The sequence below is a fragment of the Taeniopygia guttata genome, chromosome Z (assembly GCF_048771995.1).
Source record: "Taeniopygia guttata chromosome Z, bTaeGut7.mat, whole genome shotgun sequence".
NCBI lineage: Eukaryota > Metazoa > Chordata > Aves > Passeriformes > Estrildidae > Taeniopygia > Taeniopygia guttata.
In genome coordinates, this window is record NC_133063.1 from 16,251,907 (window position 1) to 16,266,744 (window position 14,838).

The 14,838-nt window shown below is 37.1% G+C and overlaps 1 protein-coding gene across 9 annotated transcripts in view; it reads right to left on the reverse strand.

Moving 5' to 3' along the window:
• TRPM3 (transient receptor potential cation channel subfamily M member 3) overlaps positions 1-14,838 on the reverse strand; it is a 400,684-nt gene that overhangs the window by 89,722 nt on the left and 296,124 nt on the right. For 8 of the 9 annotated variants that reach the window (XM_072922315.1, XM_072922316.1, XM_041711361.2 and 5 more), the window contains exons 7-8: positions 13,108-13,282; positions 2,227-2,350 (exon numbers count right to left, since the gene is read on the reverse strand). In XM_072922315.1, coding sequence (XP_072778416.1) covers positions 2,227-2,350; positions 13,108-13,282 — 299 coding nt within the window. Of the gene's footprint in view, positions 1-2,226; positions 2,351-13,103; positions 13,283-14,838 lie in introns of those variants that run through there. The other variant, XM_041711364.2, reaches the window with a different exon arrangement.

Sequence of the window (14,838 nt, forward strand, 5' to 3'; positions counted from 1 at the left end):
CATGTGCACCACCTTTCTTTTACATACATATAAGAGGCTGTGAGTTTTACAGGACACCATTAGCCTAGCAGCCACACCTCAGACATAAAATCTTTCTAGCATAACAATGCTCCAATTAGCTGAGTACAACTTAGGTACTAGACAGAAACAACAGTTCTAATGTATTATCTTTATATATAGTTAAGCTAGTGTTACAAATTCAAATTCAGGCTACTTAATTTTGGGCACACCATCTCCTGACTAATAGCTCTTCAGAGGATTAGTAGGTGGAGAATGTCAGTGGTTACAGATGTTGCATATCTGCAAAGAAACCTGTAACAAATATGCAACCTTGAGTGGACAAAAAATCTTAATGTGAATACTGCAGACAGAATCTTCACAGTTATTTCTCAGTAGCAGGGTTTGTTCAAAGCCTGACAACCTGTTCTGGATTTTGATGTCAGGAATAATCAAGAATTATATTTTTCTAGTCTAGATAATTCAACATCTGCCTCTGTTTTCTATCCATCATTCCTTTTTTGTTCCTGCCCCTGTGCTCCTCTCTCTCTTCCTCTCTCTCTTCCTCATTCCTTTCTTTTATCTTCTATCTGTAAGTATGGTTTTTATGTCTATAAGCAGAAAACTGGTATACAAGGAAGTGCTATTATTATCATAATTAAGTATTATTATTGCTACTGCTACTACTACTACTACTACTACTACTACTACTACTACTACTACTACTACTATTACTACTATTACTGAAATGGCCACAAAAAAATTAATGCTGTAAGCCAAAAAAATTCACTCTGCTAGTCCCTGATCAGAACTGTTACAGCAATTCACTTTAGGGCATTAAAGTGAATTGCTGTAACAGTGAACTCCAGGCATCTACCTGGAGTTCCTAGAAGCTGTGATGTGAACCAACTCCAAACCTTATAAGAAAGATTAAGTTATAAAATTGAAGCATGTCTGCCCAGTCAGTTTGTGACAAAATCCTCCAGAAATTAATCACAGTTTTTTTTCAATTTGCTTTTGAAACAGAGATTTTTGGAATTCACTTAAGTTAGCAAAATGAATTAAGCATTTATGTTCTAGCTTGTAGAGTTATGTGTTGAATTTTAACCTTTCACTTAAGAAACCTCTGCCAAAGTACAAAAGGACATAAGAAAATGCAAATTACTAAAGCTTCTTGCATAAAGAACAATACCGAAAAAGGACTGAAAATACAAAGAACCCAAATAAAGAGGCTCCTGCCTATCAAGACTGACAGACAGTACTCAGATAAGCACCGAAGGACCAAAAGCGCACGCGCAGAGAGGAAGAGTTCAAAAGTTCAACCATGAGGAAGACCATGATCCTCAGCCTCAGGGACCACTGAGAGACCCTTGCAGGACCACCATGACAAACCACACGTGCCTAGAAGGGCATGGACCTATTTAGCATGAGAGGAGAAGACAGACAGGGCCAGGGGTTGAATATGCATGAAAAGTTGTGCAATGTACTGCATATGGAACACCTTTGGGAATAAAAGTTTGGGCAGACTGAGGCTCAGGGCACAGGTCTTGGAGAGCTATCTCACCTGTGCTGGGTGCTGACAATACATACCCACTTCATAACTACCCCAAATTGTGGAGTCTATTTATTTATTCTGCATATCGTTTCACTTTTTCTTCAAAAATGCTTCTGCAAAAGCAGCCTCATTGATCTCCAAGACACTGTTGAAAGATCTTGTGCTCTTCAAGAGAATACAAACATATGTTCAAGGGATAGCCTTGTTACTGCAGAACATGAGCCTCAGAGACAAGCTGCTTTCCTTTCATGTCATGTATCTCCACAGTAAGGCAATAGCCCTCATGATACTTCTGCAACTCTACAGCATCTTTAAAACACAATCCCAGGGACAGTTGCATAATTATGCCTTCTTCTCCTTTCTGTAGTTGCATGAAGCAGAATTGCAGTCATGATATGCTTAATGATGACTGAAAAATAGTAATATCCATATCCTACTAGCTGGATTCTATGTTGTCAGAGGAAATGTAGAGGAATTAACAAATGGGAACAACATTAGTCACTTAAATTAATTAACACTTTAATTAATCACTTTAAATGCAAAAATATTGAGTAAAGCAAACAAAAGTCAGAATGATATCACTTTAGAGTCTGGATAACAGAGATCAGATTTATTACACCTTCCAACAGGCACATAAAAGACTTGATCAAAACAATGCATTGAACTCGACATACCAGCTCCTTCTTCTTCATGCACTCCATGAGGATAATGAAAAGGTGCTGTGCCTGGGTTCGGGTGTATGTGAAAGTCTTCTGGATGGTAACTAGCAACTGGTCCCTCAAAGACTCGTTGATAAGTCTGAAATTCAAAATGAAAAGATTAAGTAAAAAAATAGACATGAATGAACACTGTAACTTCATTTCAAATATTTTTGGGGACAAAGATAAAAAAATGAGTCTACAGATCACTGAAGGTTGTTTTGGGCAGGTTTCAAAACCAGGAATTGCTGAAACCATAACAGATAAATTGTAAAATACTGTTCTAGGAGAAAATGTTGATTTTGCTGAGGTCCCTCATCCATAAAGTTTTCAAATCAGTTCCCACATATTGCATGACAGAAGGTCATTCAAACTATCAGCTCAGTGGGATTTCCTAACAAGAACCACACTAACTGTCTGAATTTGAGGGAGACCAACACTTTTAACTGAAGACTCCTTTCTATCAGTGAATTAGAAAAGTTCAACTCATGGTTAATTTTATGAAACTGGGAACATTTATGTTGTCAGTGAATTTGGTTTTAGTTTGAATATGTCAACTCACCCTACTGATGCTACACAGGACTTCACAAGCAAACAAACAAATTTCTCTGTTCTTCACTCCACTCGAATAAAACATTTTGATGTTGGCTATGTTGATCTTCGTGAAGCTCAAGAGAACCCATTTAATATTACTTCTCAGTGCTAAGGTCAGCACTTGCAAAAAGTGGCCCAACAGCAGAAACAAATAGTAATGGTATATGAAATACAACTGCTACCTACATCTTCATAAAAAAACCCCTATTTCTCAGGACTTTTCTGGGTGAAACATTTCAGTTCTCAATGTCAAAATTACAAAATAGTGGGCTTTGAATTAGAACATGTATCCTTTGATGCTTCTATACTAGACTAGTTTTCTCACTTAAAAATTATATCTCAGTGTTTCAAATTAGCTAAGTTGGAATATTTTATGGGATAAGTCATCCAGTGGAGTGAAAATCAGAGAATCTTCATGTCTTATACTTTAGGCCAGAAGATGGAAAAAAAAAAAATTTAGTCCTGCAGCAACTGCAGAGAAATATCGGGAGCAGCAGGTATCTAAAAGCCATTGTTAACTTAAGGGCAGCTGCTTTGGGAGGAACACTGACTGAATCCTTCATTTTTGCGTACAATTGGCTAAAGTTGCCTGCACTACTCCACAGTGAAAAGGCACAAATGAGACTGCAGGATACTTACTACACCACTGAATTTCAAATCTGATTTCATTATTTAGTCTTTATACCTGCAGCAAACATGTTAGAAGAGACAACAAATAGGAATGGGAATGAGGTGCATGGAAGTATATAGAAGATCTGGTATATGGAATGCATGTGTTCTCTTCCACGTGAATTTGATTTTGGCAGTAAATATTCCTGTTGAATAGAACTTTGACTTCAAAAAGAAGCCTGGAAGACATATGCCAATGTGTTCTGATTAAAATGAGTTTACATGGGATTTTCGACCATGCTGTGTGGATGGATCACTGCTCTTTCTATTCCTGGCTTCTTCTGTTGTCTTCTACTTTATCACAGACTCCCTCTAAGTGGTAAGTCTACCTCTGCACTTCTGGTTTTCATCTAGGAGAAGTCTGGCCCCTGGATGTGCTATTTCCTGGGATACTGGAGAGGCAGCAACCCTGCATCTACTACTCATACATTAGGCAGCATGTAAGCATACTCCTTCCCTGCAGCATGACCCACCTCCTTCACAAAAAGGCAATACATGATGAGCTAAAACTTCCAGCCCTCTTGGACAACACTGGAGCTAGCAGCAGAGGACTCACTGTATGGAAATTATAAGAGAGATAATCTGACCTCCTGTAGAGGAGCAAAGATGCTGCAAGCACATGGGGACATGAAACAAGATGTCAAGGATACAGGCAGAAATGTAGGACTAAAGAGAAGCAGCTTGAAAAGACTGATACCCGGACAAGCACTAATATACTTTGAATTGCAGGCTAGTAGGTCATATATAATATAAATTCTGATTTTAGCTCTTGAAAAAAGGCGTTGGAAATTTGCTTTAACCAAATTTAAACAAAATGGACCTATCAATGTATTTATAAGTGGATCAGAACTATGCAATTTTCCATCCTTCAAATGAACGAAGAAAAAAGATGTTATTCACAGTGAACAAGTTTCCTAAAAACATCACCTGGAGAAGTTAAAGAGATTCATATAAATATCTAATTTCTTTGGAAACTATATATGAAAGTGAAATATAGGAAAGAGCAGGAAAATTATATGAAAAAATACATGGACTAGGAAGATTCTCAAATTTAAAATCCCAGAGAACATTTCCAAAGTTCCTGGGATATAAACCATCCCATTTTCTTGTAATAATTTAATTTTCCTTAAAAAAATATGTAGAATCCAAATCTGAAATTTCATTTCAGAAATTGCCTCTCTTTCAGGCCAACACACACAGAAAGTAAGAGAAAGTTGCATTGAGTGAAAGCAGAATTGTGTCTGAGCAATCATCACTTTTCTTTCTTGAATTAAAGTTCTCAAAGACTCTATAATAGCATTAGTTTAAGCAGCAGGAAAAGCAAATTTCATGTGAAAGATACAGAATTTTGAAACCCAAAAATCAACAAGTGCTTCCTCAACTACTGGGTAAAACATCTGTTGAAGTACTACTGCTCAGAAGCTTCCTGTAGTCATAATTTGATTTATGCAGTTTTCTACCCTCACTAAATATTTTTCTTTAACATCTCCTTGGTCTGCAAATCTACATCAAGCCTATTCAATGTCTTCGTGAGATCAAAAACTTGAAGTGATTATAATCAGAAACATAAACAAAACAGCAATCTTTCCAGTAAAGTAATCATAGCTTTGTGTGCACTGAAATCAGTTATATCAAGAATGTGTCACTTTTATTCCTTAGGAGTCTATAAATGTTAGAAGATCTCAAATCAAAATTCCCAATTGTGTAGTCCAACTGGGACAAACAGAAACTGTTCCATGGTATTAAAGGCTAAATCTACAAGGCAGACACCAAATCTAAATTGTGTTAAACAAGTAATTTCACAGAGTAGTGTGAGCAAAACAACTGAGACTTGCAAGTGGGGGGATTGATAGTAAAAGAGTTTTAAAATCATGAGATATAGGGTTAACAGAAAAAAATAAACTTAGTAGGCCTTGGAAAGGTAAATACCTTTAGCACAGGGAGAAATAGTACTGTGTAGCTAGTACATGACAATTGATATAATTGTTAGATGTGACGACTGTTTAGTAATTAAATATAATTACTGTTTAATCAGAAAGAATAATCATATGAAACTGTGGTTATGGACCTAAGAAAGATCACTATAAACTCAGGTCAATAGAACATGTATTTACTATATATAGTATACAATAGAACAATGTAAGTTTAATAATTAATGTGTAAGTTATACAACAATAGGGTATAAAATACGTTCAGTTCGAAACTTATTTTCAGAGTCAGATTTGGGTTTGTACCCCGACTCCCAGAGCTCTTAAGAAAAGCACGTGCATATAATCATATCCCGTGATTATGTGTTTCTGAATGCTAACAGGATGACTTATCTCCTTTACAAACAGCACTATATTTCTTACACACATGCCTTAAATCCATGCTTTTTAAAATCATGGGTGCTTTGTTCTAGATTCAGGAAAAGAGATGGGCCCACTTTACAAGACTGAAACACTACACTTACGACTTCCATCAAAGTCATCACAGACTGAATAGTGTCAGAAGAAGACAGTATTTTTGTCATCTTTCTAATACGTTTCAGTCCTAAAAATATTTTGCAACATGGTAAAAAAATCCTTTTTGGGGCATTTTGATAGCATAATTCTCTAAATTCCACTTACTTGACATGGAAAGAATACTGCTTCTGCCTAAACAACTACAGAACAATCGTGTAACCTGTTTTTTTTTCTTCCTCATATAGTTTGAAACTGTTCTTTCATTCTCTAAATATATAAGACATGCTTATAATTCTACCAGTCCATGTCTATTCAGCTTTTTTTTCTTTCCCAGAGATTCTGGTTTGCTGATGGAATTTAGGTAGCTAATGTCAAAAATCTGTCATCTAACGTAGAGTTATTTACATTTATTTTCAGAAAAAAAATTACTCATAATTGTTGCTTAAGAGTGTGTGCGCATATTTTGTTTGTTTGTTTGTTTTCAACTTTAGTTTTGACATATCAGATTATCAGAACTGAACTATATGGCTTTCCAGAAAAGTCAAGACCTCGAATTTTAAGAAAAAACCTTTGAATTGGCTCAAGGAGTTAGTCAATAGGACCAGCTAGGAAGTGGCTCTCTGGGCAGCAGAGCTGCACTGGGAAATTGCCCTCAAAGAGAGGAACAGAGCTGCAGATCTCTAAGGACACTTTCTGTACAGCATGAATGATGTGAAAGAAAGGCAAGGAAGGCCTTTCAGCCCCAGGTGAAAGAATCAGGGCAAGGAAGGCAAAAGACCACCACATAGGAGTGGATGCCTGCTGGTTAAACAAAACAAAACAAAAAAGTCAGAAAATGTATCATCAATGAAAAAGGTTTACCTCGGCAGAGTTTAGGAACACAGCCCAATTATGCAGGATGTGGTGAGGAAAGCCAAGACAAAGAGGAAGCTGAACTTGGCAAGGGATACATGGAATAACAGGATGGGTTTCTACAGGTATGTCAGTGAGAAAAGGAAGGTTGAAGAAATAATTTACCCCATCTGGTAAGCAAGGCTTGGAAACTCACAAAGATGTACAAAGAAAAGGCCGAGGTATTTGACAACTCACCAAGGACAAGTGCAAAGGCCTGCACTTGGGCTGGAGCAACCCCCAAGAGCAGACAGGCTGGGGGATGAAAAGATCAGAAACAGCCCTCTGGAGAAGGACTTGGGGGTCTGCTGTGTGAAGGGCTGGACAAGAGCCAACAGTGTGCACTCACAGCCCAGAAAAACAACTGTGTCCTGAGCTGCATCCAAAGTCCCATGGGCAGCAGGGCAAGGAAGAGGATTCTGTCCTTCTGCTCTGGTGAGACACCACTGCAGTGCTGCATTCAGCTCTGTGGTCCCCAGCAGAGGAAGGACACGGACGTGCTCGAGCAGGTCCAGAGGAAGCCTTGTGGTTGATCAGAGGACTGGAGGAGCTCTCATGTGAGGAAAGGCTGAAAGAGTTGGGGATGTTCAGCCTGGAGAAAAGAAGGCTCTGAGGAAACCTTATTAAAGCCTTTGAGCGCTTGTAGAGTGCCTGTAAGAAAGATAGGGACAGACGTAGGAGCAGGGCCTGTTGCAATAGAACAAGAACAATGTTTTTTAAACTGAATGAGTGTTGATTTAGATGAGGTATAAATAAAAAGATGTTTACAACGTGGATAATAAAATGGTGAAAGAGGTGTCCCAGAGAGCTGGTAGGTGCCCTATCACTGCCAACATTTGGGGTCAGATCAGAGAGGGCTCTGAACAGCCTGATCTACTTGAAAATGAATATGCCCAGGGCAGGGGAATCAGATTTGATGACCACTAAAGATGCCTACCAATCAAAACTTTTCTATGTTACTATGGTTCACTGTTTAGGATCAATCAGGAGAGGCCACTTCAAAAACCTGAACTGACAAAGAAAAAAGGCAATCGCAGTTTCTGTCCAAGACATACTGGATGATTAAAGAGTAAAGCAAAACTTTCTTCATTGCTTTGGCTGATGCAGAAGACAGATGACAACATTTTGGCCTACTCTCTCCTCAGAAATATTTTTTTTTAAGCTATGCTTAATATTTGAGGAGATAAGAGACATTTCACTTAATCTTTCAAACTCATGGCATATGATTTTGTAGTGATCATTGGAGAAAGACCTGGCATATAACCCACCACCTAATTTGTTTAACTTTCTTTTTCTTCAAAGATTCTTAGTACAGAAATCATACAATGTACTAGAAAGTTAAAAGATCATGCACTAGCCCACTTTCAAAATGCAGCTCCATTATAGATTTCTAAAAATGTGTTGTTCTAAAACTGCTTTGAAATGCTTTTAAAAAATACACTTCACTAAATGAATTGCACATTATCTAACTTTTCATTTTTGAAGTATTTTTTCCAAGGTAAGCTGAATATATCTATAAAATATCAGTGGGATATGAAAACTATTCCCCGCCCTTCTTTATAGGAAGCTTAGGGAATTTTTTGTTTTAATTATGATTTGCACTCTAGACTCTCACACCTTATGTAAGAAACATGACCAAAGGCTCTGCTTATATTTTTTTCCACTGGATTACAAATTAGATACAGTTGTGTAACTTTGCAGGACTGGCTGAATATCTTACACATTTTCAAATCCACACATTTTGTATATAATTGTTTTGTGAAAAGACAGAAAATAAATAATTTGTAATATATAAATAATAATTATTATTATTTGTAATAAAATAAATGATGTGTAATTATTCCTTCATGTTATTCAAACAGGGATGATTTCTGTGTGCTTTTATGAGGAATCAGCTTCACTGGTAGTTTTTGTACATAATTTTTCCCTGACCACAGTTTATTGAATGGTTGTTTCTTCACCAAAAGAGAGATGAATACATTGACCCTCCCAAAGTCAACAAATTGACCTTCTTGTGTCCTGGTTTTGATCTGCAAAGTACTTTGTTACAAGATAAAAGTAATGTTATAAAAATATGCAATGTGAAAATAATTTTATAAATTAATTCAGACTTGATTTGGACCCATGATTCCCTGTGATGTGGTACAGACCATGGGGGATACTGAAGAATCATATCATACTATGTTCCCTTTTGCTCCAGTTGAAAAATTCCTGTATTTTGCCTATTAGCAAAAAGGGATTTAAATAATATTCTTCAGATTTGAAGCCTAAAACCTATGACACAGTGGATCCAGAGAAGGATCAGTCCAAAGGCAATCTTTAATGATTCTCATATGAGGATGCTCATTTAAAGTGCAGAGAAGTGAAGTGAACATTCGGCAAGAAGTACATTTTTATGGCATTAAATTGAACTCTTAAGAGTCTCATGCTTGCAGGAGTTGAACTGATAGAGTAGCTATAAATTCAGCTTGGAGACTGCATTCAAATACTGCAAGTGATTTCTCATGCAGTAAGGAAGTATTTTTCTAAGAAGTGACATAATTGTAACCTAGTATTTAGTTTCTCTGATTTTAAAGTCAGTATCTAATAAAGAAAAAAAAAATCTCTGAGAGTTAAAAGCTTCAAAACATTCCTATACAGTTGCACTTTGCATTTGTTTTACTTTCAGCTTTTGCTTTTTATGCAAGTAAATAAAATGAAAAGGCATCCATCCTAGACTATACAATCCAAAATACTCCAGGTGTTCGTGGAGGAGATTTATTACCAACAAAGATATTCACTCAGGGCTTAGTAGAGACTAAATTTACATTTTTATGATCGATCTTATGTTCTCACCCCTCAATGTTGTTCATCATATTTTCAAGTAAAAGGAAAAATAAGTGCTTCAGGGCCTGAAAAACCTGACCTTTAAATCAAGGCCAATAGTGAAAAGCAGCCAAATAATTCTTCCAATTTACCACATGGGGAATGTTGCATTTAAGATGCCTTCTTATTTAAGTTGTCTTGTAGACATAGATTATTTGTCATTAAAATGTAAAAGGTACCAGGAATTTACTCAGCTCTACTAAATTACTTATGAGAAATTTATTTACTTGTACTGAAATGTAGCCACCTACCGAATTCTTAAAACTCTGTTACAGACTTTTTCCAGACCAAGGAACCAAAATTTAGTTTCTGACATTAAAGTGCTAATAAAGTTAAACCCTCTCACTGTGTTAGTTCTATATATCTGACACTCATAATGCTAAAACCTCAGCTCAGTGGACAACTGCACATGTGCCTTACCTCCTCCTGAAACTTCAGTGAGAGAAATGAGACAATGAGACTGCCAAACTGATTTTCCCCCAGAGACATCTTTCCTTCAGGGTGTGCTTCACCCCTTCTGCCGTGGTTATGGTGCCTTGCAGAGCGGCAGGCGGCACCTCCTGCAAGGCGGTGTGGCGCAGTTCTGGGTCGTGCTGGCAAGCCTCCTGTGCTGAGTCTGCACTCACAGCGAAAATTCCTACTCCAAGACTCTTCTGTGGGAGTGAAATGTCTGCCTTATCATGCAAAAAGCCTACAATTAGGCCTTTAAAAGACAGATTGAAACTTGTCTCAATCTTGGTCCTTTCAAAGATGTGCGAACATTGGCATTATACTGCACCTTCATTAATATAAGAAATCATTATTTTTTCTGCTATGTGGAATGTTCTAGGAAGAATAAATAGCAAGAAGGGAAGGCACTGGCACAACACAATTCTTTGAAACCCAGTGCAAAAGGACCTGTTGGGCAGATAGGTAATTGCTTTATACACTAAAGGATTTCTTTAAATGGGTGGATTGGCACAATACTAATCAAAACTCAAGCAGAGAGATGTATTTATTCTCTGTCATTTCCAGACATAGTTATTCTCCTCACAGAAACAAACTTTCAAACTAACTTAAAAGCTCACAGAATTCACAGCAGTGCTTAGTAGACACATGCACACATTTTTTTTTGCGTAGAAAATTAATCCCTGTTGGGCTGCTGTGACTTAGAATTTAAGATTGTGCAAAATCAGCATAATAATATAAACCTGCAAGTGAGTTTGTTTCTGCCATTAAAAATCTAAGTGTTGAATTATTTAAATCAGGTACCCAGTCCTTAGTGGCTGAAAGATACGCTGTGTGTCAGAGAACACCTTGCTTCCGACAGGCAGCCAGAATTAAAATAGGTTTTTGACTTGATCGTCTGATTGCACAGTGAATGCAGAATTAAACGTTGCATGCAACTTAGATGCATTACCTTGATTTAGAGTTTAATAAATACGGTTTTGTATAACCTACCTAGATTATATCCAAAAGAAAAAGCTACTATCTGAATTCAGTTAACATGGCAATTATTTGGTATTCTTCTCATAGTACTAAGCACTAGTCAAACATAGGTTAGAGAGAGGGAAAAAAGGATCCAATTTGCAGCTGAAGTCTAATGTATTTAGATAAAATATTTTTATAAATATAATGATATTGGTGTTTTACTTCTGGTATTAAAAACATCACGGAATGCCAGACTGATGTTTTCTGAACTAGTATGAACACACAGAAATTTCCACTAGCTAGTTTAGCAAATTTCATAGTTTGTGCATTCTCTTTAGTGAAAGGTGAAGAGAATAAAAGAGTAATTTTGTTGGTCAGTAAGGTTTCAGGAAACAATATGGAATGGGACCCCCACATTAAGAAGACAGAATAATACCTTTCACAAAGCCAGATATGAGAGTCTCAGGTAAGAAATGACTTGTTCTGCTTCTGTTGATACTATAACTTGCTTTTCCTACAGGCAGGAGTTTGTGATGATGAAATAGCACAGCATCATAAATTCACAGACTCATAGAATAGTCTGGGCTGGAGGGGATCCTTAAGGATCATCCAATTTCAACATCCCTGCCATGGGCAGGGACACATTTCACTGAACCAAGTTCCTCAGAGCTCCATCCAACACAGCCAGGAACAATTCCAGGGATGGGGCATCTACAGCTTCTCTGGGCAGCCTGTGCCAGTGCATCAACATACAGTAAAGAATATCTTACTTACACCCAGTCTTAAGCTCTTTCAGTTTAAAATCATTGCCCTTTGTCCTGTCACTACAGGTCCTTGTAAAAATCCTTTCATACAAGCCCCATTTATATATTCAAATAAATTAATTAAGTCTCCTCCTGTATTTTTTTTTTTATGGCAACATCAGAACACAGACAAGGTAGATGTACACAGCAAATACAAGGATAAAGCATATTTGAGTAAGGTTATGTGAAGCGTTATCAGTGAGTTCACTGAAAACAAAGAAAAAACTTCTCAAACATTCAGTGAAACCTGGCACATTCATATTTATTACAGATGCAATTCTGTACTAAGCATGAACCTGAATATAAAATGGATTTAAGCATTTGCAGTAAACTACCCGTTTCTCAGTAGGAGTTTTAGGTTGAGTGAGTTAATGATCACATTTACTTCTAAAACATATAATACTGCTTGGTCTAGAACTCAGTATTACAGATTTATATTTTTAAGTTGTTAAATCTTCTCTTTATTTGTTATTTTCTACTCTGGGCATCAGACTGAGTTCTGCTTTGGGAACGTCTGAGAGGACGAAGTCCATGATCATTGCTGAACACCTGGAAACCCTCTGAGAGTGCTTATGGCAATCAGGTAAGGAACAAGGCTGTGGACCAAGAAAACTTCAACATTTTCTAATGGATATGCTGCTACTCTTGATCTAGGATGCCTGTAGCCTGACTTGCAACTGATCTCTTACAACGCAGGGCCAGGTCCTTGTAAACTGGTGCCTGAGAAAGGCCTATGCAAGAAACAGACCAAAAGTACAGCCCAACTTCTGCAAGAGGATGCAAAGAAGGGGTCTTCAGATTAATTTTTTCCATCATAAACAATCTCATATATGGTGGTGACACACTACAGAGTAATTTTCTCCAGGGCAGGAGTAGCTGCCCCTATCAGAGCAGGGCCACTAAGATGATGAAGGGACTGGATCACCTCATTTGTGAGGAAAGGTTGAGGGAGCTGGGACTCTCCAGACTGTAGCAGAGCAGGCTCAGAGATGGGGCTTGTTTTAAGGCTTGTTTTGTTATGTTCTGAATATCTTCAATATTTCATCCATATCAAAGATGGAAATGGCTATGTGAGGTAGGTGTTGCTTCTGTACAATATTGTTAATAATTTCCTGTGCTCGGCTTTACCACTGAATTGAACCTGTGGATAGAGAAAGAACATATGCTATGAAATTACTTACCCTCCTTCTTCAGAATATTTGTGACCAAAGGCTAGGATGTCAGATGCTCGTCCACTGCCATCGCATATCACAACAGGAACAGGAGGAGTGTCTCGCAGGTACTCCAGAACAATGGAGATGACATTGGGACCTCCTTCCACAATAAGGGCCACAACTGGAACCCCTTGGCCAATTCCTGGAATAAAAGGAAGAAAGAAACAAACCAAAACAAACAAAAACAACACAAAACAGCCAATCAACCAATTAAAAAAAACACAAAACCAAACCAAATAAATAAATAAATAAATAAATGCCACAAAAAAGAAACAAAATAAAAGCAAAGTCAGCAAGGCAAATAAGACACAATAGAAGACAGAAGAAAAAAGAAATCAGACTGAAATAACTGCATTATGACTGCACAGTGTTATGCCAGAGAAAACGCATTTAGTAAATGAGGTGTTTTAAGGACAGATGGAACCAGTGTAGCCATCTCCTCAGTTCCACTGCAAAAACTGGTATATTCTGGCATTTTCTTCCATTTCAAATAAAATATTTAGGTTTAAATAGATGACAATTTATTTTCAAAAATATCAAATTTGTTTTGAAATCATAAAGAAACTACTACATGTTTTCCTCACATATTCATAATCAAGACTGGAATCTTGCTTGTAGTCTAGCTTTTGCATGATGTCATCTTCCCATCATTGAGTCTTCCAATAATTTTGCTTGCTGTTCCAAAATTACCTCCATTATATTTTTCCTGGTGTGAGGGATCCACTTTGAGGCTGCAGCTGGACAGCCCTTTAACCTTCTCTTCAACAAACTAAAGACATTCTCTTGCAAGTCAGTTCTATACTTATTTTTCAACACTAGTCAGTCTCACAGTTTTTCTCTGAATTCTGTCCAATTTTGCAGCATATTCCTTTATATGTAGACCCCACACCTGGTATCTTGCTCCAAAGAGAGCTGAACTAGTGCTTAACCAAAGGAGTGGCATCTTCATTTCATGCACATTTGGTGTAATTACATGGGAGCCCTCTGCAAAAGTTGCAACACAGACTGCCAGGAAAGTTGTGTGACTTAGAGAAAGGCAATTTGATGCCAGGCTTGTGTTTACATAGCTGAAAAAGCTTTTATGGTAGTCACTTCTTGACCAGCTGAGATTGGGACATTCAAAAGGACTCAGGCAACAGAAATTGAACATTTTCTATTTGTAATTTTTTCCTGACAGAAGTTTATTTTCCTTTTCAAGTAGCTTTTCCTAAGAAAACCTATATGCATTCTGCACAAAAATTCTGACATTTCACTGGAGGAAAAAAAAGCCAAAAGAGAATGTCCTGCACTATTAATATATGTGTTTGAAAAAGTTGCACAAAACCATGTAACAACTGTTAGTATGTCTGATGAAGTTTTTATTTAGAGAGGGTACAATTCTGCAAAGTAAAGGTAAGCCTGTGAGGCTGGAGCATTAAATCTGATCAGACCATCTAGAAATACTCACAGGTCAAATGATTTTCAATAGTTTTAAGGACTTGAATTACTGTCAAAAATTAGATAAACTATACTTTAAAAACAATGAAAAACCCCTAATTTTTATATATAACAGGAAAATATTCTCAGTATTTCTTGAACCATTTTGAGGGAAATGGTATGTTTCCTGAAGTGATTCTCAGCATGCCTTGTTATGTTTGTCTCTACTGTTTGTCTGTGTCTTTTTTATGATAAAACTTAAGTAAAATGTGTGGTGCTTCT